General features: G+C 39.5%; 1 protein-coding gene across 12 annotated transcripts in view; it reads right to left on the reverse strand.

The window, feature by feature from the left end:
• The window catches only part of MYLK (myosin light chain kinase), a 226,987-nt gene that overhangs the window by 156,585 nt on the left and 44,540 nt on the right, over positions 1 to 25,862 (reverse strand). For 10 of the 12 annotated variants that reach the window (XM_068949081.1, XM_068949083.1, XM_068949087.1 and 7 more), the window contains one exon: positions 1,919 to 2,076. In XM_068949081.1, coding sequence (XP_068805182.1) covers positions 1,919 to 2,068 — 150 coding nt within the window. In that variant the 5' untranslated portion in view covers positions 2,069 to 2,076. Of the gene's footprint in view, positions 1 to 1,918; positions 2,077 to 8,463; positions 8,721 to 25,862 lie in introns of those variants that run through there. The other 2 variants (XM_068949078.1, XM_068949091.1) reach the window with 2 other exon arrangements.

The following is a 25,862-nucleotide window of genomic DNA, read 5'->3' on the forward strand; positions in this document are numbered from 1 at the left end:
AGTCAGGCTCAAACACCAAACGGGCAGAACTGGAACTTAAATTTTCAAGTATGTTCAAGCCGGGACCTCAATCAAAGCTCAGTTCCTTCAAGGAACTTGTTAGGCTGGTCAGTTCAATTCAGTGATTTGAGTATTTTATCCAAGATACTAAAAAAACCCCTTGGACTTTACCCATCCAGCATTCAAGGCAATGATAAAAAGGGGATAGGGCTATGCAACCCAGAAGAATTAATACTTTAAAATCAGATCTGAAAAACAAACAAACACAATATCTCCACCACCACCAAAACAGTGACTACGCTCTAACTTACAGGTAACTATAGACTTCATAGTTGCTTCCATTTGACTAATAATAAAAAGCCTGCAGGGTGTACCAAAACTGAAAATATCCTATACAAGCTTTGAATCAGGAAAGGGGAGAAAACAAACAAAAAACACATAGCTACATCACGTTTCAGCTTTGATTTCACTTCACTGTTATTGCCTGCTGTAGTATTATCTGGAAGAACCAGCGAGAATTAGGATACTATAGTGCATAGGTGCCCCATAAACATAGGGGCAATATGTTGTGCTTTTTCAACTGAGTTCACAACTAAGCAAGGTAAAATAACGGAAAAAGAATATAAGCACAGTAAGTAAAGGAATGCTGATTGGGAGCAGCTAATGTCATACACAGAGGAGGTTTCTGACTGACGTCTTAAAAATCCCATGAACATTAAACTATTCAAAAAAATTCTATCTAAAGGTTTGACAGAAAACTTTTCTGTGGTTTCAACACTTTTAGTAGAAGTATGTGCTTCCTATGAAAAATATCAACTCAAAGAAATCCAATCTGGGAACTACTTCCGAGTTTTGGTTTTCTAGCTAAAAATTGATACACTTCAAAAATTGTTTTTTTGCACAGCTTTCATAGAAGACTTCCAGTTTCTAGCCTGATCTTGCATAAACAAACAAATAAGATAAATATCAGATGCTCCCTACCGGCTCTCTGTGTCAGAGTTTTGAAAGCTACCAGTTTCCCAAATTGCTTTTAGCCCTTGTGTTTGTTACCGCAAAGTTGCAGTTGTCTGCCTCTGTCAGATAAATCCCACCACTTCAAAGACTAGGACTGCAGTCAGTTAGATGATATAGCTGTCAGGACACAATCAGAGCATGACATGGATACAAGGAAGCTAAAAGGGACTAGAGGAAGAAGTGGCAGCTCCAGGAGAAAGATTTGGGTTAAGGGAGAAGAAAGGGAAATAAATAGAACAAGAAAGAGATGGTATCAGGACTGAAGCATGACAGATTCTAATAAGGACAATTCAGCGTCCAAGTGTGAGGGGAAGGTGAGAACCCGAGATTTCCCCACCACCACACGCACACTTTATCCCTCTTCGTTTAACATGTCTACTTGAACAAATCACTCTTTCCTTTGAAAACACTCCTCCTCCTTTCAGATTAACTACATGTATTGCAGTTAAATAAAATTTCACAACTTCTCTCTTTGCACATTCCTAGTTTGACTACTAAGGAGCACATGCTGCAGCACAGTTACTTTTGTTATATATGAAGTTTTGCAAAAAGGCAGCTTTGGGAAGCATGGAGATAAATATGCAGTAGGAAAACATGGCCCTCTTTGATTAGGGCCAGTTTTTGAGGCGGTTTTCCACTGATACTAAGCTCAGTGCCCAGCATACTCATCTAGGTTACACTTAGCTCAACACTCATTTCTCCTCTACTTACAAGCTGATTTGGAATGCTCTTGCCCCCCCCCTCTTACTGCCTGTCAGGAGAAGAAACACTGGTGTACTCTTCTGGAGCAAAGGTCCCACAATGCAGAAGCAATTAGAAATGTCACTATTTCAGCAGCCAACTAAGCAGCTTCACGAAAGGACAAAAACAACCGGACAGGCCCTCCATCATCTCCATTTCTTACCTTCCCCTCAAATCTGGCGGTGGCTCCCAGTTGCACTCGGATATTCCGAGGAGGAAGGGTAAATGCTGGTGCTTCAGCTGGCACAGAGGGGCCGAGTGTCAGGGAGGTTTTGGAGACTCGAGTTGATGTCACCAGTTTCACATCCCCCATGATGTGAACTGTAAAAGAGAGAAACACAGTCATGATGTAGACCTTAGAACAACTAATTACCTGCATAAAAGTTACAACTAAGAATCAGATTGAGGATAGATCATTCTATACGTTTGCTATATTCATATACACAGTAAGTGCCTTTGGTCTAAAGTAACAAATGCTATTTTCTGGGTAGGGAATCATGACCCAGAAAGATTGCCTGGTGTGCCTACAGTTGCAGACAGGGTCACAGCCTTGAACTGAACTCAGATTGAACCTTCAAGTCCCAGACCAGTGCCTTAAGCAAAAAGCCATTCTTTAAAACTGCATTAAACTGTAATAACTTATTTCAGGAGGATATTTTCACAATGTGACTTTGATTTTCCTGGCCTGGAATACACCAAAATCAGTAAGTCTCAAAAGCAGAGCCAATGTTAAACAAGTACTTGTGAAATAAAGAGACCTCTGTTTGCACTGGATTTAAGTTGCAAGCGGGAATGTGGAAAATCTGATTTTTCATACTACGCTTTCAAGATCTTAAGAAATATCTGGGTATCTCCCTGCAAAACACAACACTCCTAGTACATAACAGACACTTCTGCAAAAATTCCAAGTCTCTAGTTTACTGCAAATCCTTCAATAGCACATAGACCAGGAAAACAGCAGGGAGACCAAATTTCATAATGCTACAGAAATGGCATTTTAAAAAGCTCGTTACAGATACCTACTTCAGAGGTGACTCTTTTGCTATACACCCTATTCTGGCCAACTGAAAGCAAAAATCTAGGTTTTCCAGCAAAAAAGAAAAAACCCTGCTGCTAAGTCCTTGAAGAATTTACATAAATGAGAAGCCCCACTCTAAATGCCTATTTAACAGACAAGCTTAACAAAGAATAAAAGGGAGAAATGGCTTGATAGATCATGTTGAACCAGTGAAGAGAATTCTGCATCCAGGTCATAATCCTCTGCCATACACATCAACCCATGATGGATTATATATTTATTCATCTGCTTCTGCTAAAACTTGCAATAAATAATACTTGAATAAACAGTAAAGCTTCAACTTAAAGAATAATAAAAAAAAAAAATCGATTAAACTGGGGTCACATTATTCCTGATTCATCCACCTGTATAAAGAATACTTGTTCCAGAAAAGGCTGCAGAGGTTTGGAGAGCAGCGAAGGAAAAGAAGTCACTTTAATGGGAGGAACTACATGCCTTCAGGGCTCCACCTCTTCCCACCCCAAGCAGATAGGCTGTACCATCACAGCTTGCATACTCTCCCACCACTGTGTGGAAGGAAGCTCCTGTCATTCCCAGTCATCTTAAATCACCTAGACAATGATGCCCTCCATTCACAGGGTCATGCTACATGTGTGCATTTGTTATGTGGCCCTATTCCACCAGAGGCTGAGCTTGGGTGAATACCTCACTCCTAGCCATGGCAGGAAAACGGCCTTCCCACTGTATTGCTATCTAGCGAACACGCCTTCCCGACAGGTTTGGAAAACAGGGTCCCATTGAAAAAGGCTCAGCTCCACTGCAGCACTGCATCCCCGGTCCTTACCTGTGGCATGACCCCATGCCTCAGGCATAGCCCAGAGCCAGGCAGGAGCAGTGGGACTGTGTTGCAAAGGCTGGAACCACACGCTCTGGGCACAGAAGTAGGAAGGAATGAGCTTGCTTAGGAAAAGTGCACAGCAGCTGTGTTGGGCTGCACACACTAGCGGTCAAGCATTAAAGGGGAACTGTGCTCCAAAAGTACTCATTTTAAAAAATAAGTATAATTTCAAATATCACATCTACATGGCTTTTTTTTTTCCTGTAATCAGTTACCTCTCAAGTTTTTCTGTTCCCTGCTGCTGCAAGAAAACAGGGAAAACAGAACCATTACAAAAATATATACATATACACTGTCCCAGGCACAGAATAAACAAGTTGGGGTAACAACCAAGATAGTTGCATTTTTCTCTATTTGCTGTCAGCTACAGTATTTTAGCAGGCACATTCGGCAGCACTGACAGGTAGGAGTTATCTGGTTGGAAGAATGATTTAGCTGTTCTTTCCACTTACAATGGTTTTGCTGGCTATTACAGATGGGAATTAACTGTACTCATAAACATTTTGAGGAGCTTTGGAAGAGCTTTGAAAGATAGGGATAGAAAGGTCAAATACTCTAGCACACCATTGCTCTCCAATAGCCCATCCTAACTAATCATCCTAACTCTCTCCAAGGAAAGGTATCTGGAAGCTCAGAGCCAATCCCACAGGTATAAAGCCTGGTCCAAGACTGGTGGCTTCAGCAACCGAAAGCAGGACCCGTGCAGCAGGTAAAGAGATGGGGTACTTGGTGTCACAACACTCCGAGTTATGTGGAAGACTAAGCCTCCAGGCAGCCCTGTTAACGGATCTCAGTTAATCGATCTAGTCCCAGGATCCCTGTGTGTTAACGCTTAAAGGACTGGGTGGTATTTTCTGGATCAACAGTAGTGCTTAGGCACCTCAAAAGTCCAGAATGGCCATTATACACCTTGCTGATAGTCTTTTTTCTCTAGCAGACAAAGTGGGATTCAGCTACCTAGACATCTAACGTATGCCTTCCTGCCTTTTGCCAAAATAGTGCTAGACACCTTTAAGACTACGTTATTCGAGCCACCTTGTCTGTGAATCTCTTGCATGTTGTCCACCCTCCCAAAGACTAGCCCGCCACAGGTCCCTAGCATTCAGACGCAGCAATGACATTTGAACGTTTAAAGTGCTACTTGTGAATATAAAGTGAATTATTAACTCTGTGCCACATAGCAGAAAGTACGTGCTTTGGGAAGTTATTAAAGAAATGCAGGGGAAAAAAAAGCACAATTTTTAATAACAACAAAACAAACCTAAACGGTATTTGCCTTTAACTCCCAGACCACACCATGCAAAAGCAAGCTACCATGAAAAGGCATTCTCCTAAATCTCAAGATGACTGCATGTCTGTTTGCCACTTTCGCACCCAAGAAAGCACCGATTCCATGTCTCACCCATGACGAGTGTTCCTCGGAAACTGCATCCCTTCTCAGAGAAAAGGGATCGAGAACGACATTTTTTCAAAATTGACTAGATAATTTAGAAACACACACCTCACTCATTTTCAATAGGACTTATATTCCAAGGTCATATATGCACTTCTGAAAACCTAGTCTTGAGATCATAGGCTTTCCCTATAGCACTCCTGACATGCTCAGCCTCTATGAACGTACAGTACGCCTGTCTCAAGAAGCACATTCTCTACATTTATCAGAAGGAGATTCAAAGGGAAACTGCTCTCCTGGAAGTTATTAGTCTAGAAGTTAGGCAACTCATCTGAACTAGCAGCTCCGGCCCCTCCACAATCAACAGAATCACTTCCAGAGACTGTTTTGTTCTATGAAGTAGGAACCATAAAAAGCTTTCTGCTTCACAGTACATTCTTATCAGAAACTGTGGTTTGGAAGGCAAATTTTTCCAAGATACCAGTTAAACTACGTATGTCTACAAGTTTTCTAAAGGTGCTTAATATCTCCCTCCTCAGTCATTATAACAACAACAAAACAAACAAAGATGACTGGGCCTTTGGATTTCTTCTGGAACGGTGTTCTTCTGTTCTATGCATTTGTGCAGATCAACATGTAAAACAAACAAGAAAACCTTCCAGCATCTCTAAAGATTGAATTGCTTATAACTGCATGTAAATGAAACAAAGATAACACTGTCCTAACCAGGATGCAAAGCTTTACACTGTGAGAAATTCTGCCCTCATTTCCACAAGGGTTAATCTTGCAGTGAATCTCTATATTGACACCAAGTCACCTGAGAGCAGAGCACCAGTCTGCCTTCCCAGTATAATCACCTCTTTCAAACACAAACAGGAACACTTACCGTTGTATCTTATCTTTACACATTAATTTGTCAAAGAAACCATTTGAAATCGTAACATAATTTTATCAGGAAACAATTGCTTGTATTCCATAGACATAAATGAAATCGTAGACTTCCTTCATTTCTAACAGATGGACTTGGAACGCTACGGGATATAGAATGATTGTCTCTGACAGCTATAGCCACTGGTACAAACAAGCACTTATCTGAAAAGCGTGACAGAATTATTCTTTTAATTAAATGTTCTTTCATTAAGGACAAAACTCTGAACTCTGTTCTCCATTCAGGTAAAACCGCAGCTTATCCTGCACACTTTCAGCCAGTTAAACAGCTGTAAACTGATGCCTACCAAGTCCATATTTGTCAGTAATTTTCTGTTAATTGATTTTTCTTTTCAGATTAAGAGTAAACATTTTTCAGATATTAAATTGGTATAAATATCAATTGTGATCTTTTGTCACTTTTATAGTATGGCATTGATAATTTTGTATCTGCTTATCTTTTCTAGATTGACCTATATCCTATTTTAATTTGCATTTCCCATTTCCTTTTCTTTTGCCCTTTCCCTCAAAGAGCTTCCTTGAATTTCTCTTTTCCACAGATGATCTTCAATTTTTCAACATGCTCAACTGACTGTTCAACCTTCAGTTTTGTTTCCCACACATTTTTCTCCCCTGCTAAGCTATACCTTTCCATAGCCTATAAATGGTAAAATTCGCAATGTCTCTGTAGCTGTGAAACTTTTAACCAGCAGATCAGTCTGCCAATATAAGCCTGCAGTAAAATTTCAGACCACTTGCAATAATGACAGCAATGTGCCAGGTACAACACAGATGAAGATATTATAATACGTTTGGTGCCATAAGAAGCCAATGACAAAACCTATCATTCCACACACACTTGTATCAGCTTTGCAGAGTTTAAAAAATTCATATATGCCTAACCTTTCCTAAAGAAAAAAAAGGCAAAATTTAAAAAGAAATGCCATTATAACAGCTGGGAAAAAAAAATCAAAAAAGAAGATGCTATGGACTACAAATGCTCCCAGGAATATTCTGCAGAGATAAAATGCTCAAGAAGCATCTGTCCTGAGATGCAACGCACTGCTAATGCAGGGCTATCTTTAGAAATCTTGTTAGGCATAACACCTGTTCACCTGTGGAAAACCTAACACCAGGTATGCTGCAAGAACAGATTCACAGAGTACATGCAATAGAGCCAGCAGCACGTGCCTGGAAAATGCACTGTATCCAACAGAGGCTCATCCTCCAAGCAGCGCTGTGCTCGGGTAGTGTCCAACAGACTGCTTTGGAGGCAAAGTGCTCTGGTTATGAAAGACCCTCTGATGAATAGACTGAGCTGAACTCCAACCATATCCTCTTTCCACTAATTTCTCTGGTTCTTGGATCTTGTCTTACCAAAAAAAAAAAAAAAGAGTGGTGAGGGGGAAGGTTAAGGAAAGAAAAAGAAAAAACCTGAACTGCTAAAATAGAAATTCTTACTAGTCAGGTTACATTTTTATTGCGTGTTGGTAACATGCCAAAAGCTTAAGCTGATGTCTAATATTATAGTGGGACTGTAAAGTATGAAATAAAGTATAGCTAGTCTTTTCCATAAAGACATCTTGTATGGATTTATATTTTTCTAAATAAAGTGTCTAGAAGGGATTGAATTAACCAGTGAATATTAGTTCAAACCAGCACAAGCAGTTTTCTAGCAACATAAGCCTCTAAACATCCCCATTTAGCAGTCTGACTTTAATTAGCTATGCAGGCTGAAGATGCTTCTAGTAACTAATTACAAAATCTTTTTTCAGCTTACAGGATGTTTAACAATTATGCTCCCAAACAAATAAATATTTCCATATTGCGTAGCCTAGTGTTCCTATGGAACTGCCACCTCTGAATACTATAAGGAAATTTCATTAAAAGAGAACAAATCTTGCTGAAGGTCAACATTTGATAGGAAGGGAAAAAACAGACATTGATATGTATCTGTTTTTTCCGTTTATTTAAGCAACTTTCTACAATAAGCCTAACCCTAAAATCTTTTCCACAGGTATTCCAAGCTTACTGCTGAATAAGATTTCAAGGATGCTGCACGAACCAGTAATATTTCATTTCACATGCTGTGTACACTTAGATTACGACTGTTAAACAAAACCAAATACAACTGAGGTTGCAACACAAACAGCGTGGTATTAAACGTAAAAGAAAACCACCATGCAAATATTGGCTTGTAGGGTAGTGGTGTGGTTAGACAGCATTTCTAATCCGGATTTTTTTATTTTTAATCCTTTCTAAAAAGCACGCAAATCCTTACAAATTCTCACAGTGTGCTCTCTAATCTTCCTAATACCAAAGCAGACTAATGTGTTTCAAGCATTTTCTAAGGGGAGCAAATCTCTGGCACTCAATACCCTGCTCACAGAAATAAACCTAAAAAAGCAAACAGTAAGATATCCACCTTATAGTTTTTCCTCATTCGCTTATTGTATATAAGTAAATACTTACCATCAGCCTCCTACATAATCACTTAATTATACTAATTTCCTTTTACCAAGTCCTTCCTCCGAGGCAGAAGAAAAATGAGAGGCAGAGAGGGTGCGTGCACGCAAGCCAGAGGAAACCAGAGCTGCCGGTTGAAAAAGCTTTAACTTACTCACTGATACTGCAACTCTACACCTAAGCAGTGCATTTTTACTTGGTCTGGCTATTCTGTTATTTTAACCAGACTGCCCCTGCCAACCTTTGAACCATCTCTGAAATCTGGATAGACTCTTTTGAGCTCTTTAAAAATAGGAGCAAAAGGACAGCCCAGGGGCTGGAGCGTTTGTCTGCTGTTTGGGAGTCCTGCTTGAATTCCCAGCTCCATAATGCGCTGCCTGCATGACCTCCGGCCAGTCACTAAGCCTCTCTTTTGCTATGGTTCCCCATTTGTAAAGTGGGGATTATTGTACTTCCTTGCCACAAAGCAGTGCTGTGAGGATAACTATATTGGAGGTTGGGAGTCAGGCTACAGTAATAGGACCATATAAATAGCATATCTAGTGAAAGGCACAGAATTACCATAAACTCACAGGAAGCTGGCTCTCATTATAGCTTTCTTTTTTTTAAATCAACAGGGTGGGGTTTTCAAAAAGCATTCAATAAGTCAAATTCAACAGAGTTGTGCTAGGGTCATGCATTATGTTCAAAAACCTTCTGTGTTTTAAAAAGTTTCTTTCATTTCTAAACCTGCTTGACAGCTTCCCCTTTTCTCACACCTTATTACCTCCGCTACAGCCTCTCTCTTTACCACAAGGACTAACATGTGGTTACCATACATCTGAATGAATTTTTGCAGCCACATGACTTGTGACTGTCTTGTCAGTCCTATCCTACAAGACCACATGAGGAAGGATCCTGCCTCCTGTCAGCTTCCAGTACCCAAGAAACAGCACGTAAGGGGAAAGCATAAACCACAGACGATCACCAAAGCAATCCAGATTATAAAGTCCTGTGTGGATTTAGCAGAAGGGAAGAGGTTGGAGGTGGGAACAGGAAGCAAAGAGCTTGTATCCCCACCCATTAGCACCACCAGCAGAGCCACACTCTCCCCTACAGCCTCTCATTCAGATCTGTAATTAGAACAGTTATTTGCCTCTGGTAAAAGAATAGCAAGATGGTGCTTCTGTAAGGAGATCTTATTTAAGCAGGCTGTGCTATTAGCACAAGAGAAACAGACTTTTCATTTTCCTAAGGAAACACAACACTACTGTCCACAAATCACGCTTTTCTGATGTTCAGATCTTTTGTTGTGTCTGTGCTCTGGTATCTGTAGGTCCTGCTAAGCTTTGTGGTCAAGAAGAGTGTCAGTACGTGTCCTGACACTCCAGGAGCCAGTGAGGTTTTATATCAGTACTGACTCAACTTGACTGGGGCTTCTTCCTTCTTTGCTTCGTCTTCCCACTGGTTCTCTACATACCTAACCTCCAGAAAAGCCCTTTCACTGTAAAATTTTCAAGTCATTGTCAACCCAGTCCCCTAAACATCCCAGGAAAATTTAATAGCAACTCAGACATGGCAGTAGAAACAGGATCAGATGCCAAATCTTCATGCCCAACTCCAAGATCTAAGATCCATTTTGCAAGCTTAAGTTTTGGCAGCTGTGTGTCTGTAAAATCTCTGGGTATGTTCCCACAAACTGCATTTGTGTAACTGTCTCACACAAATGGGAATTACAGGCTCAATTTCAATTTGTGCAAAAGCTCGGACCAGCTAAAATGATTGCCAAAAACCCCCGAAGTAAAGTACAATTTCATTTTGGACCATCATGTCACTGTTTTCCCTCCAAATTAAGCAAGTTCTTCAAATCCTATCTTTTCACTGCCTTAAATTTCACACTCAGCAAGTCATCCACAAGTCTCTCCATCAACAAGAATCTTGCTTGTACACAGGAAAAGGGAAAGAGCAGGTTCAAACTGTTCCAGGTGTTCATTTTAACAAAATACTGTTGCAGCCTCTATATAGTATTCAGATACAACCATATTCTCCAGGCTGCTTTAAAGACTGATATAAACACTGCCAACTCCAAGGGAGATGCATGTGAGACAGTGACAGGGAGTTTGTATTCTGAAGTGCAGTAAGAGCTTTCTGAGACTAAGAAGCTAGCCCATTTTCCTTCCTTCCTTCCTTCACCCAAATCCCCTCTTCACATCCTTCTTCACCTGACTAAGAGAAGGAGGGACAATTACTTTTGTAGTGCTGTGCAATACCTTCTAGCAGTTTAAGCTGCACTCTTTGGAGAAAAAGGAGAACAAATGTTTTGTGGCAGATTGCCTTTACTCTGCTGTATGCCTTGGTTATCCTTGCAAGAACAAGGACAACTCTTCTTATCTACTCTTCCAGGGCTGCTGCAAGGCTCAGCTCGCCAAAGCTTGTGGAATTCATAAATCACAATAGGGGCTGCCATAGAAATGTTCATTAGTAAAAGTGGCTAACCCTGTGTGACTGAGATCAAACTCTGTAATTAATATTCAGCTTTTCTTTGGCAATTCTCTAGAACAGACAAAAAGATATCTTTCGGTTTGTGTGACTGAAAGTTGAATTACTTTTATCAGATCAGAGGGAGAGGTAGCAAGACAAGCTATCCAAACAGTACATCTGGCTCTTTCATTAGACTTGCATGACTACTGCAGTGCAGGCTTTAACCTGAAAAGGTTTCCATGGTACAATCACAGTTGTGTGGGGAATTTCATCATCATCTTCTGCAAGAGAATAAGTCAAGATGATGGTAACTGACCTACATTTAGTTAAGGTAGGTTATTAGAGGACAAGAAGGATGGCAGCCATAAACATGTGGTTATTTATATCAATCATAGAAGAAAAAACCTACATGTTCTTACCAAGGAAAAAGAAAATCATGCCCTCCTCATCCTGTTTATGCTCCTTTGCAAAGAATTTACTAGCAAGAATGTGCGTTTCTCATAGTTACTGTCAGTTTTAACCACTCTCTAATTTTCTCCAATTTAACAGTGCTGCTCTGAGCTCTCCAGGATCCTAGGCCTACAGACATTTGTACGGATATCCAACTTCACCTCCTATGAGTAGCCACGTTGCTGCTACATAATGTCTAACATGAGCCCTGACATATGCCTTGCATAGCCGTTCCTTCATGGCTTATATTAAAGTAGTTGCAGAGGGTATTTTGGGAACAAGTAAGGATACAGAAAATACATATGTACAGAGAGAAATGGATATATACTTTTGATAACATATATTCATCTTGATTATAAATATACATGCTACATTATTCAATTATTTCATAACCACCAAGTATTAAAATTTAAGAAAAAAGATGCTCATTAAAAAGCAGCTGAACGTGTGTCTTTAGGGCTCAAAACCTTGAATGCTTAATTTGAAACATCAGATTAAGGAGCAGTAAATCAGGAGAGACCACAAGAAACACAGCTTCTTTGCAGCTGCTGTCTTAGAAGAAATACCAGTAACTAAATGTGACGTGCATTGGGCAGGTTCAGTACAGCATCCATTCCTAAGAGTTATTTTATAGCAGCAAATTGAAGCCAGAGGGAAACCCAGCCGGCAAAGAGGATGTAAGCTGGGCTTGTTCTTGCTGATTCTAAAGTGGCTTCCTATACAAGCATATGGGGGGGGGGGGGGGGGAGTTGAATTCAATCCAACTTTAAAACATGCTACAATTCTAGTTTATATGCAACATTAAAAAAAAGGAAAAAAAAGCTACAAAAAGGTTTTCATGGCACTAAGCAGTGGGTTACTCGCAATAAAATTCTACTGGTTTTCCATAAAGGGGTTATTTCTAGTGTTCAGTACATACCAAAATCCAAACACCTCAATCTTGGGAAGGTTTTGACTAAAGCCTTGATCTGAATTTCATTATCAAAAGCTGGCCTCATCAAGGAACAAACTTCTAATAATATGTTTTGTCGTCCTTTAAGATAGATTGTCAGCATTTCCAGAGCAAATAGTTGTGACTGCATCTGATGAGAGAGCTCACCAGTCAGTCCTCCTCTTCCCAAAAAATCTTTGCCCTTACTTTGCACCTGTTTCCTCGAGCTGTGCTGACAGCGAGGCAATACTGATTCAAGTAGCAGATTGTTTCAGGTCATATTGACACAGGAGATAAGAGTTTCCAATCTGTTTCCTTTGCTCACCTCACATCCATGTGCCATCTGTGACTTCACAACACAGCAAACCAAAGGCTCAGATGGCAGTCTCAGCTGACCAGGGAAGCAGAGGACTTGGGTGAAACATTTGGAATGCAGACTCTTGAAACCTTCTTGGAACATAGCTTGCAATTCTAGAACAATATCAGTGACAGTGCCACTGGAGATAAAGTCTATTAGCAGAAACGGACAATAGTGAGAAACCTCAACTGTACAAGCTCAAACCTGCAGCCACAGCTCTGGCTTCAGACCTTAAAGCTCAGCATACACAAGCTCAATAAAACTGCCTTACTAACGCAGTACTTAGCACTTAAACAATACCTGTCATCTAAGCCTTTTAAAAGTCATTTATATACAAAGCTCTTGTATTAAGACTTGTATGAAGGATGATCCAGTGCTTCTGTCATTTAGTATAAAACTGTGGAGCCCTGAGCTTAGTTCCTTAATCTGTGCACTTTCAATATCACTGCAGGCAAATCTCTCAATCGTTTGCTCTGTTTGCCACAAATCTTTCCCCTCTTGTGACACGAGAATGGCATCACTTTCTAGCAAGGTGGCAGGCTAAATTTTTGAGTAGATGCAACAGGAGTAAGGGCCTCAAATGCATTCAGAGAGGGAAGTAGGTAGTAAAAAGCATTCTGACATCTATGCCACAGAATCCACAGAAGTGAATATTAAAGGAAAAAAAAACTTGCCAAGTCACCTATACTTTATATGAAAGTAAAAACACAGACTATTTAAACATACACCCACGCGCACCCCTCCACTGCCTATCCAGATACCTGCTCCATACTTGAACCAGACCATTCTGGATAGGATTACTGTAAGCTTTGTATTGATCATTTGAGTCATAAGCACTACTGCCTGCCTCTGCAAAGTCCCTTCATTTTCAAATTTTAAGGATTCTCAAAAAAAAAAAAAAGTCCCTCTAGCAAAGCAATGGATTGATTTGAGAGAACAAGTTCACCTCATGAGTTTTCTGCAACACAATGGAGAAACAGAGCAATACCAGTCATTCAGGAAAAAGAAAATACTGCTTTTATCCTTGCAGCAATGCTATTGCTTCTTATGAAGCATAAATGCTGCTAGCATCTACGCTTAATCTGTAGCTACCAATTCAAGAATATCACATGCATAATTCCTACCTTAACACTTGCTGAATCAAAAAGCCTCAGTTCCACACTACAGCTTTCAGCCTAGGAGCATAACAACCTACTCCAAGTCAGCAGGCTGACCGTGACCATACACACTAGTTTCAATCACTGTCTTCAGTCTTCAACACTGAAAAACTTTTGTGGTCATCTCAACTGGCTCAGTCCAACATAGCAGAAGCAATCAGTAATTTAATCTGTTTAGACCATTAGGGCAGTTATTTGAGTAAAGAGACTTAAAGCAAAAACATCCTGCCATTCTGGATTTGAGACTGAAGCCAGTCTGCCCCACGAAGAAGTAACTCCCTCTTGTCCATATACCTACAAAGATGAACCTGCTAGGATGGACTGGCAAATAAGAATCAATCTGACTTCAGACCGGGGCAGGCGGTGTGAAGCCACAGATTTCTGGCTCCAAGCCTGAATGGACAGGGTGGAAGAATGAGCCAAACCGAGCCAAGCACTGGCACTAAAGCTTTTGGGATGGAGAGGAAAACCACAGCACAGACTGCAGTTTGCCAGAGGCATTTTTAAGCAGCCAGTTTGAGACCCAGCTGTATATTTCAAACAATCAGCTCACCCTCAAATTAGAGCAAAAGCTTTCTCCTCCAGAAGCCTGAAACCAATCACTTCCTGAGTTAAAAACACATCATATGTCTATGAATATATAGGAATTTTATATATATATATATATATACACACACACACAAGCAAAAAAAATAAGTTGTCAAAGTTATAAGGACCAAATGCAAAAGTGAATCTGAAAGAAAAAATCTCATTTATTAGGAATTTTGTAAGATAACTCTTTATCTGAGTATACGTACCAGCAAGGGTTCTAGCATGCCTAACGAGCCTAATTCTAGAATAACGCAGCCTGGGACAATTTTTCTAAGGTCTGCATAACAAACTGCAAATGAGACAAATACTGAGAGGCTATTGACTTGCCTAGTACCATACAGTGACAGCAGGTCAGAACTGAGGAGGTGAACACTTTGGTTTGAGGTGCTCTCAGCAACATTTCAAAACAGGCAAGAAAAGAGAAGCTAAGCTTCTTTTGCACCGATTATTCTGGCTTTACAATTTGATTTAAATAAAGACGACTTATTAAAGAATGATACTTCCACAATGTCTTAGTGGTGGCAGAATACTGTCTGATTTTTTTCTTTTTAAGTTCCACATGTCAAAGAATAACCACTACATTAACTTTCCTTGATGTTAACGCTGCAGATGGTCAATTGCTATTGCTCATTTCCAAGCTAGTAGGGCCATAAAGCTGCATGAAAGGTGAGTCATAGAAGATTTGTGGTTCATAAAACATACAGAATTTTTCAGCCTCCTTCAATCTTGCTTTGTGTTTTAGTTTCAATACAGCCAGAAAGTCAAAAAGGAAAAAAAAGATTCAAGTCTGCCAAATTTTATGCCATTTGGGAAAACAAACATATGCACTCTACTGGCTGAGGTGGGTAAACCCCAGGGTAGCACTGGAAAGAAAACCTGTTGACTTCAGCCAGAGACGGACTGGACCATGAATAAACATCATTAAGTTTCAAATTATGTTGTGAATACTTAATACTAAAGGAATTAAGTCGCTCAGTTTGAAAGAGCCACTGGTTCTTCATGCTGAGATACTCTCCACAAGGCCAAATTCTACGCTGCCTTCCATTCTATTCAGTCCCAATAACTGTCAGCACAAAACCGGGTCCATAAGTTCTCCCACAAGTTTGTTTTTTCTGGACACAGCAGTTTTGTACATGCATGCAAGCCAGCATACTTCAACAATCACTTGTTATACGCCAATCCTTGACAACGTATTTGGCACTGTAAAGCAAACAGAAATACCACCTTAAAGTTATAACTTAAATGCATTTTATACCTTTATATATATGTGTGTGTGTGCATGCGTGTGCGTGTGTATATATACACACACACACACAAATATATATATATATATAAAAGAGATATAATTGCTTTTACCTCATTTTTATTTTATGAAAGTACCTAAATAATATGCAGGATTATTGGTCAAATATACTCCAGAAAGCCAGACAGTTTTCAGGATTGACAAAACTGTCTACAGTTAGACTGCAGAAGAAATCTTTCTGCAGGGACCACTACCTTCACAGGTCTACTAGAGAGAAAAAGCTTCTCCTTGGTCTACAACATCCTCAATCCCCACATTACATATCAGGCACAGGACAGCCTCCTTCCTGTGGCCTTTTTTTTGCCTCTGTTTGTAGAAAGGGAAGTGAAAGCTTCAAGAAAGCTGTCCCAAAGACAGTCCCTATGCTAGAGATTATCAAGAACTTGAGGCACTTTTCAGATGATGAAGTGTGAACCCATATATATGCACACCCTGAGCTGGAGACTTCTTTTCCATTCTACCTCTACTACTGAGGTTTTATCAGCTCTGTAACCGAACAACACCAGCTCCTGTCACTAAAGCTATCCTGCTCCTCTCAGAGTTAGTAAGGTTTCATAGCCAGCACTGGATGCTGCACTCCAAGCACAGACCACCTGGAGACTTCGGAAACAGACAAACAAAAATAAGATTGTGTAAATTCTTATACGGAGAAATTCCCCAAATTGGTCTCCCTTAGTGGAGAGGTTAAGTTGGTAATTATATTCAAACACTTCAGTTTGCTGCAAAGAAAAATGAAGAAAACTGTTTATTTTTCATGTACATGGGAAATAAGATGAGAAGTAATGAGCTTTTAATTGCATCAGGGAAAGTGCAATTTAGACATTAGGGGAGGGGGGAAGTTTAAAAAAATACAGATTGAAGCAGTCCTGGAAGAGATTGCCCAGGGAGCCTTCAGTGCTGGAAGCCATACAACCGTTTGTCATGAATGACATGTAGTCTTGATTTAGTCTTGGACATGGAAAAGACTGGATGGCCTTCTGAAGTCCCTTCCAATCCCATGACTGTGATTCATCTGACAATTGATGTTAAATTTGGAATATAATATAGACTTTCACATGCTGGCTCCAGGCCAGCAAGACAACTATTATTCTGTAGAGAACACTATAAATCTGAAAAGAAACAACTGTTACATGGTGAAAAAAATCAGCCTACAAAAACCACAACAGTATCAATATATAAATCATTAACAATGCAGGGCTTTGCTAGAGGGAGGGAGACAGAAGGAATTTGGTTAATCTTACTTAAGCGCCAGTGTGCAAATCACAGCCAACTGTCCACTTCTGATAACAAGTGAATGCAGCTTTCATTTGAGACTGCAGAAAGAGAATGGGACATGCAGGCAAACAAATCAACGTATGTTGAGACGTTTCCTATTTCAGATATATTGATGCTACCCTGTTACATGCAAACATCTTACTGCATGAAAAGGCTTGTTTACATACTTCTTGCTGGGTTTGTAAACTTCAGTTGCAGCAATTTACACAGATCACGTAAGATTTATTCAGCTGTGTTCCACAAAAGCACACAATGCAAGGTCTTAAAGCTATCAACATAAAAGTGTTAATAAAACTAGGTTCACACATGAAACAGTGATTTGGAGCCCCTTCACATTTCAGCAGGGCTGGTACAAGAAAAAGTGGTTGCATTCAGACCCAGGTCCAAGTTTGTCACCACTGTTCTGCTTCCAGCTGGGAGAAAAGCCCATGAAGGCCCCTTTGGCTTCATTAAGATGGTTAAGATGGTTGAATTTCATTAAGATGGTTCTTCTCATGAGATCCGAGCTCAATCCAATCCTTAACTCCTCTATACGCCGTGTATCAGTTTAATGACCCTATCAACATTTATCATATCAGCACAGGGGGGAAAGAAAAAAAAAAAAAGAGGTAGGAACAACCCTTCCCCAAAACCAGCTTCCTTCCCCCTCTACTCCCCACCCCATCACTTTTCCATCATGTCCCCAAAAAACAACCCTTTCCATCTCCTCTTAAAAGGCCAAAATGGAGCAAGGCTTAGCACTGAGATGCTCTGGTGAAGATGTTCTATGAAGTGCTAGACCAATCCTGTCTATCACATAAATTTGTTTTTCACATTGGGATCAACTGGCCTAGCGCCCTCACCAGCAGTGAAAGTTGGGAAGTAAACACCATCTGAATTTACTGCCAGGCAGAGATGAACCTTGGCCAGGAATAAGTAGATAAGAACAAGAAAGAATGAGATTAAGTACAAAACAAGAATAAGAAGAAAAAAGAAAACAACAAGGATGAATAAAAGACAACTTTAAGGATGCAGAAAGACTTCTGAAGAGTTTGGTCACAGAGGCAAGGAGAACATAACAAAGGACATAGGATAAAAGACTACCAAGTGACAAGCAGTTTTCGGTTACACTGGTAGTACGGCTGAGAGCTGGGATGGCTCAACTGCGGAGTTGTATCTATCTTTAATTAACTAAGTTTCAGGATATTTTCTTTGAGTTTTTTTTCCCTTCATGTAAGAACAGATAAATAATCCAAGAATGACTGGGGTTCATACAAATCTCTTCAGACAGGTTTTTATATGCCACGTCAGGTTACTGAAGAGTCATCTCTCAGTTTTTTTTTTTTTTTAATTTTGTTGTTTGAAGAGTGTTTTATAATTTTTCCCCTCAAAAGTGACTCACTCAGTCCGTTTAATCGCCAGGCTAGGGCAATTCTCCTTTATATGTGATCCCAACAACCGTTCTGAATGCCAATACTGGAAGTAAGCAGGTCGGAAAGACGCCAGCTATCCAAGTGTTTACACAGATGTGAATAAAAGTGTATCGTTCTGTGTATTGCTGATATCAGAAACAGAAATGCATTCTTCACTTTTTTTCTAAGATGATAAAACACTTAAGGACATTTTCAAAAACTGCATATGAAAAAAGTTAATTCTTCAAATGACACTGGCATTTCACATCTCATTACCTCTACACACAAGAATTGTTCCTGTTTTAATCTTCCTCCACTCTCCCGAGTTCCTTTCCCCTGCAATTCTTACAAGGGATTTCTTCTTTAATAATAAAGAGAAGTGTCCCTCTCTTCTCTTTAAAGTAGCTTCCCCCTCGCCCCATTGAGATACTTACACTTCTTAATAGACCAGAATATTCAAGCTGTAATCGATGCTAAAATTTATCTTCTCCCATCAAATTTATTCCAATAACCAACTCCAGCCATGGGGGACAGAAGGCAGAACCCAGTTTGTATTTTCTTCGTGGTCACACATTTCATTCCATACGTAGTATATCCGAGGTGAGCAACGAACAAAATAATATCGACTGACTTCAATTTCGCTGAAGTCAGTGGAAAGACTACCAGGGCCTTCAGAGAGACCTGAATAGGGAACCAGGTCCAAGGGAAGCTCTTCATTTACAAACACTTCCCGGGAGACTTCTATGCACTACATGCAGAGCTCTATGGGCTCTGAAGACCTAAGACTGGGTGCACTTTTAAACTCCGCAGAGAAGGTCTAAACCAGAGGTACTGTGAGGTAACATCTAACAAGTAAAAAAAACCAGACAAGCAAAAACTAAGCTTACAAAATAAGAACACATCGAAAGTAACAGCACAAGCACAATTTTAAGATGTGCTACATGGGAGAAAAATAAAAACATGCCTCAATTCTGGAAGGCGTCTCTTTATAAAAGGTACCTAATTAACCAGGACATAACAAAAGAAATGGGAAATCTAATGTTTAATAAGTACTGATGGGGATATAAAAGTTCTACTAATTTTGTAGAGTTTAGGGGGGAAGGAAGGGGAGAAATATCAATGAAATCCATACCATCTTTCCTCCTAAAGCAAAGTCTGTTTTCCCATTCCAGAAGCAATCAGAAAGTTGCCCTAAAACATTGTCACAGAAAACGTCAAGCTTGAATGAGAGTTCCGCAAACCACAAAAACCCTTTTCAGACAAAAATCATTAGGCAATAACTCTAGAAACCAGCATCGAGGGGGCAGAGTAGAAGGATAGCAAACTGTGTTTCCCAGTAGATGTACAGATATAGCATAGACACAGTCCTAGGAAAGGGAAGTTTGGCCAGTTACACAAGAGGATTTCATTTTCTCATGGAGATTGTTGAAAGACAAACAGTGGCTCTGACTCCAATAAAAGGTATTTTAGGGATAATCAATATCCAGTAAATAGGGAGTAAAATTCATTGCATTGAAAACTGTAAAGGTTTAAACACACACAAAGTCCACCACTTTTGCTGCGGAAATTCCTGGAATATTTCCACCTCATGTGATTCATATCCAAGACTGCTGATCTTGGAATGCTTTGGCTTGAGTTTTAAAAGATGCCTCCAAAATCACATTGGGAGGGGAGTGCAGGCATGCCTCTGTGTGCGCGTGTGTGCGTGTGTTTGTGTGTGTCTTTCTTTTTAAGGGGATATGTGTGTGTTCATTTCAGCTTGAGGGTTATTTTGCTTAATACCTTTTTGACTGCTTGCACCACTGCTGAGATGATCTACCAGTTCTTCCTGCCTTCTAGGTCCTCCTATGACAGCAGCGCATCGTTCCAACTCCTTCACAGTCCTGTGCATTGTGTCCATATGGCAGTACCGCAGTGTACTCCATGAGCGTTATTACTGATGACTAGAACAGTTAATGCATGACTCACAATGCTCTAGACTATTTAAAATAAAAGGTAAAGCACAGAGGGCAGACAACAACAGGCAAATAATGCTTTTATGATAGTCATTATCATTCTGTTTTTGTAAAGGAGGGAAATCTCTTCATGTGAGGAGCTAAGTTTTCAGCTGTTATGAATCAGTCTGTTTTCACAGAGTAAAAAAAAATGTACCAGTTTACACTTGCTGGGGATCTGGTAGCGCATCTTCAGTGTAAACAGTTAAGTGTACAGTTAAGTGTAAACCCATTAATCATGAACTACAGCACTACGCTTCTGTGAGATCTGCAATCACAGTGACCTAGCATTATTTATTCTATTTCTTATCTGGCAGGAAAAAAACAGTTTCCAGGAATTTGCCTGGTGAGGTACAGGACAATGGATGATTTCTGCCTCTGAGGCAACAACCTCATGTTCAGAATGACTAAGTTATCTGAAACCAGAGATAGAGTAACTAGCAAGATTTTTTTCTTCTTTAGATTAAATACCATGGTCCTATTTTCATATTTGGAGACATTTCAAAGCATCTTTTTCACTGCTTTAGTAGATAAACCTTAAACAGAGTAATCCAGGCAAATTCCACAGAAGATCTAGTAATTAGAAGAGAGAAGAGCGAGTCCAAATTTCCAGATTCTGTTTCTGCTCTTGTTTCCCTCTCTGTCTGTGATCTTTTCCTGCCTCCATTCTCTACGTGCACCTCCAAGTTGGTACAAGAACGCTATTCATCTCAAATATTGCTATGACAGGTTTTTTTGGTTTTAAAAGTGCATTTGACAACCCTAGATCAAAACTATGCTGTTAGAAAATAGCTGGGCTTCACTCTTTTTAACCACCTTGACTTCTTTCACAATAAGTGTCATTTAGGTCAACTTTGTATGACCAGGAACGACAGCAACACAATTTCTACATAAAAAGCCCTGGCAAGCAGCTCTTCAGACATTCAGAAATACAGAATGGTTATAAAAGGGAATTACAGAAATGATGCAAGTTGTTACGAGGTGCATATTACTGCTTTATGCTTTGTCATTAAAGCAAAAAGCACAATTTAGCCTGGTGCTTTAAAGTGTTTGGCCATATACAGGGGTTTTTTGGACATGACTTTTCATTCCAAGTGATTAGTCAGCAATTTTATGTATGTTTTGGTTCCACAGCATATCTCAATGACTCACCCAACAAACACCAAAAAAGAACATTTTCTAGCATCCTGGAAGATGACATTACACTCTATGTTCAGCAGCACATGAGTATTTAACACATAACAGTCATGCACACAAGGAAACTAATTCTCTTCTTGAGGAATTAAAAAAAAAAAGGATAAAAGGGTAAAAGAAAGAATGTTTCCTACAGTGAGGATAAATATCAGAAAGACTCACTACTGCTCTAGTTTAAAAATTTTGACAGGGAAGTTACAGCAAGAACAAGTATCAGGTACAACAGAAATTCCAAATAAGAATTGATTTGTTGGGTTAACATACAAGGACAGCTATTCCCAGCACTATTATCTCATCCCATCAGATATCTGAAGTAATTATTAACTGTTTACTACAAAGAGATAGCTGCTTCTGTGCTGGAAAAGACAGACACTATTCTGGATTTACTGTTGCTATGCACGAGCAAAGATGAGAAGAGATCTGGGAGAAAATGAAGTAAAAATTTCTACAGCTTTTAGGCATTCCTATTTGAAATACTTAGAATAAAACTTGAGCAAAGAAAACTGCCCAATTTAAAATGGTTTCTTTTAAGTCTAGTACTTGGGCCAATTTGCTGAGGTTGGCAAATTTTAAGTGTTTCAGTTACTATTTCCACCCCTAATCACAGCAAGTTTTGCTTCCAGTTTTGGCTTTTGTCTGAACTTGAAACCCAAGCATAATGCAAACCCACATCAAGCAGAAAGGGGATAAACCAGATCCATGCTGAGCCTGTATGGGTGAAGCTGCAGAGATTTTTGCTGCTGTAGTCACAATAATCATTTTTCAGCTGAAAAACTGGTCCAATTCAGCAAGTGGCTCCTTTGCTCTTGTGCCCAACAAAGCCACAGAAAAAAAATTAACCTAGCCTTCTGCTAGTTTTTTAACATATGTTGGCTGGGGAACAGCAGCACAGAATCTTAAAGCCTTGTAAAATGAATTAAGCAGACAAATGCACCTTATTTGTTTTCAGTACAACAGGAGGCTCCTCTACTGAACACATATGAAGGAAGAGACATGCTAAATTGAATGAGCCTGGAGGCTTAAAGTGATATTAATTCCACTTGCATTCAACCATGTGGATCCAATGATCAAAGGGATTTAGAAGCAAGAAGGGAAAATAGCTTAGTCACATTCATCCAATATTGGAAATATCAACACTCAGCAATACTCTGTCGCCTCAGGGTAGCATAGGACAGTAACAGATGTCAGGAGAGCAGCAGAGCTATCTTTTCTCACATCAGGAGGGGACGGGAACTGCAGTCACACTGGATTTTCCTGTACAACCTCAAATCTTCACCGCATGCATGGAAGAGGGCCAGTGGCACTTCTCCTTTATAAGTTTAGGAACTTTTTTTATATAAAGTGATGGCTTTGTATATTAGTGATGGCTTCAAGAGCTCCTCTTAGCATGGTTTTGAAGAGATAAGGAAGGGGCACTAAAGCATCACTGTAGTCACTGAAACTCACAGATAAGACTTTGAAGAGACTAGAGGCACACCAGTTGAGTTAGCAAGTGTGGGGTTTTGTTTGTTTGTTTGTTTTTAAACACATACACTTGTTACAAGAGAGTAAATTTTCATCTTATCAGTTAAACTTCCCAAATTTTCTATTATCCAGAAGGAAAGCAAAACTGAAGTAGCTTAAATTTTTAGAGATTCTTATCAAGATTCAGAGCAAATTTTTGCCAGAAGGTTTCTCCACTTCCACATGAGAACTCTTCAATTTTTGGTTATTAACATGTTATTGTACTAGCAGTTGGGTTTTTGTCCCGGAGGGATTATCCTTTCCATCTGGTGGAGAAGAAAATAAACAAAAAAAATTCACTGCCATAAAGACATTCAAAATAATGCTTTTCTATGTAAGAATAAGGATAGAGAAGACAGAAGACACCTGGTTTTACATTTTCTGGATACATAACAATACAAGACTAAGTGGTCTGAAAACCCTGACCAAGAAAAGTATGATTTTAAAAAAGAATATTATTTGTCTTTAAGTATCACCTTATTTTATCATTATGCTTTTTAAATAGCAGATTTAGTACTGTACATTGCATTCTGCTTTCCTGAGAGAAAGACAGGTAATTCCTTTGGTATTGCTGGAGTTAATCTAGACATATAACATCATAAACAAATCATAACTGACTGGATGTACACATGTGTGTGTTTTCTCCCCCACCTGTATTTCCTCCACATATATATGAGAGGAGAAAAAAAACCCAATAATAATCACAGAAAAACATTCTGGGCAAGAACATAAAAGATCCTTTGGAGACAGCACCCATCTATAATATAAAATTATCAAGACAATGTAAAAGAGTATCCAGTTGGAATAATACGGGGATTTAGGGCCGACATAATTACTCACTTCATTTTACATAATGTAGCACTGTGACTGCTAGCCTTCAAGTGACATGCTGCAGAATGGTTGAGGGTCACCTAGTGGTTGTATCAGGACTCATGGATTTTATTCTTTGTTTTGCCACAGACATATTATAAGACCTCAAATATGGACTCACTGAGGAATGATCTTGTGATGTTTGATGCTCAGGAAGAATGTTAGCGAAGATAAGTTCTGCATATAGATGTATGAATTTTCCATGGTAGCCTGTCTTGCAGAAGTTGCACCTCAACATTTTCTGCTCACTGCAATGACCCAAGGCCTGACTTGGTTTCATGCCCAACTATACTGTACAGCCAGATAATAGGTAAAGGTAGGTCAAGACTCTGGAGCTTCCAAAGGGCTGCCCAGCCTTCTGACAGACTAGAGCTAGATAATGCCAATTCACTGAAGGCCAAAAGGCAAACAAAAACACTTACTGAGTGATTTATTTCCTCCTCAAACGTAAGTGGAAGGAATCACTCTGGAAGTCAAGTCTCATCTACAGGTTGCTTGTCTGATAGTCCTGATCACCACCTGCCTGCTCAGCTTGCTATGGTTCACATTGGAGCTTCTCCTTGGGTACACTTTTGTGTAGCACCTGCCTGCTCAGCTTGCTATGGTTCACATTGGAGCTTCTCCTTGGGTACGCTTTTAACAGTAAAAGCACTGACACCTGCACACAGAGTTTTAGCCAAGTTCAGTATAATTGCACTTCTGTACCAAATTAATCATGAAAGTAAGTGTTCACAGTATTACGGCTGAACTGTTCTCTATATTCTTGTTTAAAGGTAGATCAGCCGAGGGTTGGTATGTTGGAATTTTTTAATTATATGCCTGGCTTTAATTCCGTGAAGGAACAGGCTCAATTTTGTTGAGGACAGTTTGAAACAGATAGTAAAAATCAAAATTGGGCACATAATAAATAACTTCATACTTGGGTTCCACCTGCCCCAACCTCAAATGGCATTAATACCCCACATCCAAGCTCTGTTGAACTGAATAGGAAGAATCCTCTGACTTAATAGACTTTTGATCATGCCTTTGGGCAAACTTAATCAGTTAAACTCTTTGAGACGCTCACATGCAAGATATTCATCCAGAGAAGTGGAAAGTACTCTTGCAGTAAATAAAGATGGTTGAAAAAGTATTTAAAAAAAAGTATACGTGGGGATCTTTTCAAGAAGAGTGACAATTGTTTCAGAGGCCAGAGGATTTCATTGTTCTTGTTTTTAAGCTCTCTTCATCTTTGTACTGCAGGTTTAAAAAAAAGTGCTAGTGATAAGTTTCCAGGTGTCTTGTTGCATTTTTAAAATACTTTAAATTTACTTTGGGAAGGATTCTATGGTAAAAATCTTATGAATCTTCCAGAGACTAGGAAAGGATTTTTGTGGGCTTTCTTTTTGCCAACTTCCCTCTGCTATGTGCCTTTTAACTGCTACTTTTTTAAAAGATTGTAGCGCTGCCTGTGTTTTAACCCCTCTCATACAAAGCCGCTCTGCCTTCTGCATGGAAGATTCAGGTTATTTGTGCCCAAAAGGTCTGAAGCAAGAACTTACATGTCATTTAAATAAGTTACATGTCCTTACTGTTCCAACAAGACCAAGACTTGCTAATCTGTGTAAAATAACCAAACAACCTCCCCACAAATACATGCAACTTCAGGAAGAAAGCAAACAGAGAAATAGCTAAGTGATTTATTATAGGTTTCTAGTACCTTCAAGCTGTCTGTGCTGTTACAAAGTAGCTTCTTTCCCTATCCTTTGGAGACAGTCACCTTGGTTTTGAAGTGTAAGCTACTGTAGAGTAACTACCAAAAAAAAAAGTCAATGGAGGTTTATACTGTTAAAGTTTAATAAATGAAATACATAAGTACAAACCATATAAAGTGCATCAAGGTGCCATTTGCTTTAAAAATACCAGCCACTTTTCCCTTAGTTTTAATC

The sequence above is a fragment of the Struthio camelus genome, chromosome 6 (assembly GCF_040807025.1).
Source record: "Struthio camelus isolate bStrCam1 chromosome 6, bStrCam1.hap1, whole genome shotgun sequence".
Taxonomy (NCBI): domain Eukaryota; kingdom Metazoa; phylum Chordata; class Aves; order Struthioniformes; family Struthionidae; genus Struthio; species Struthio camelus.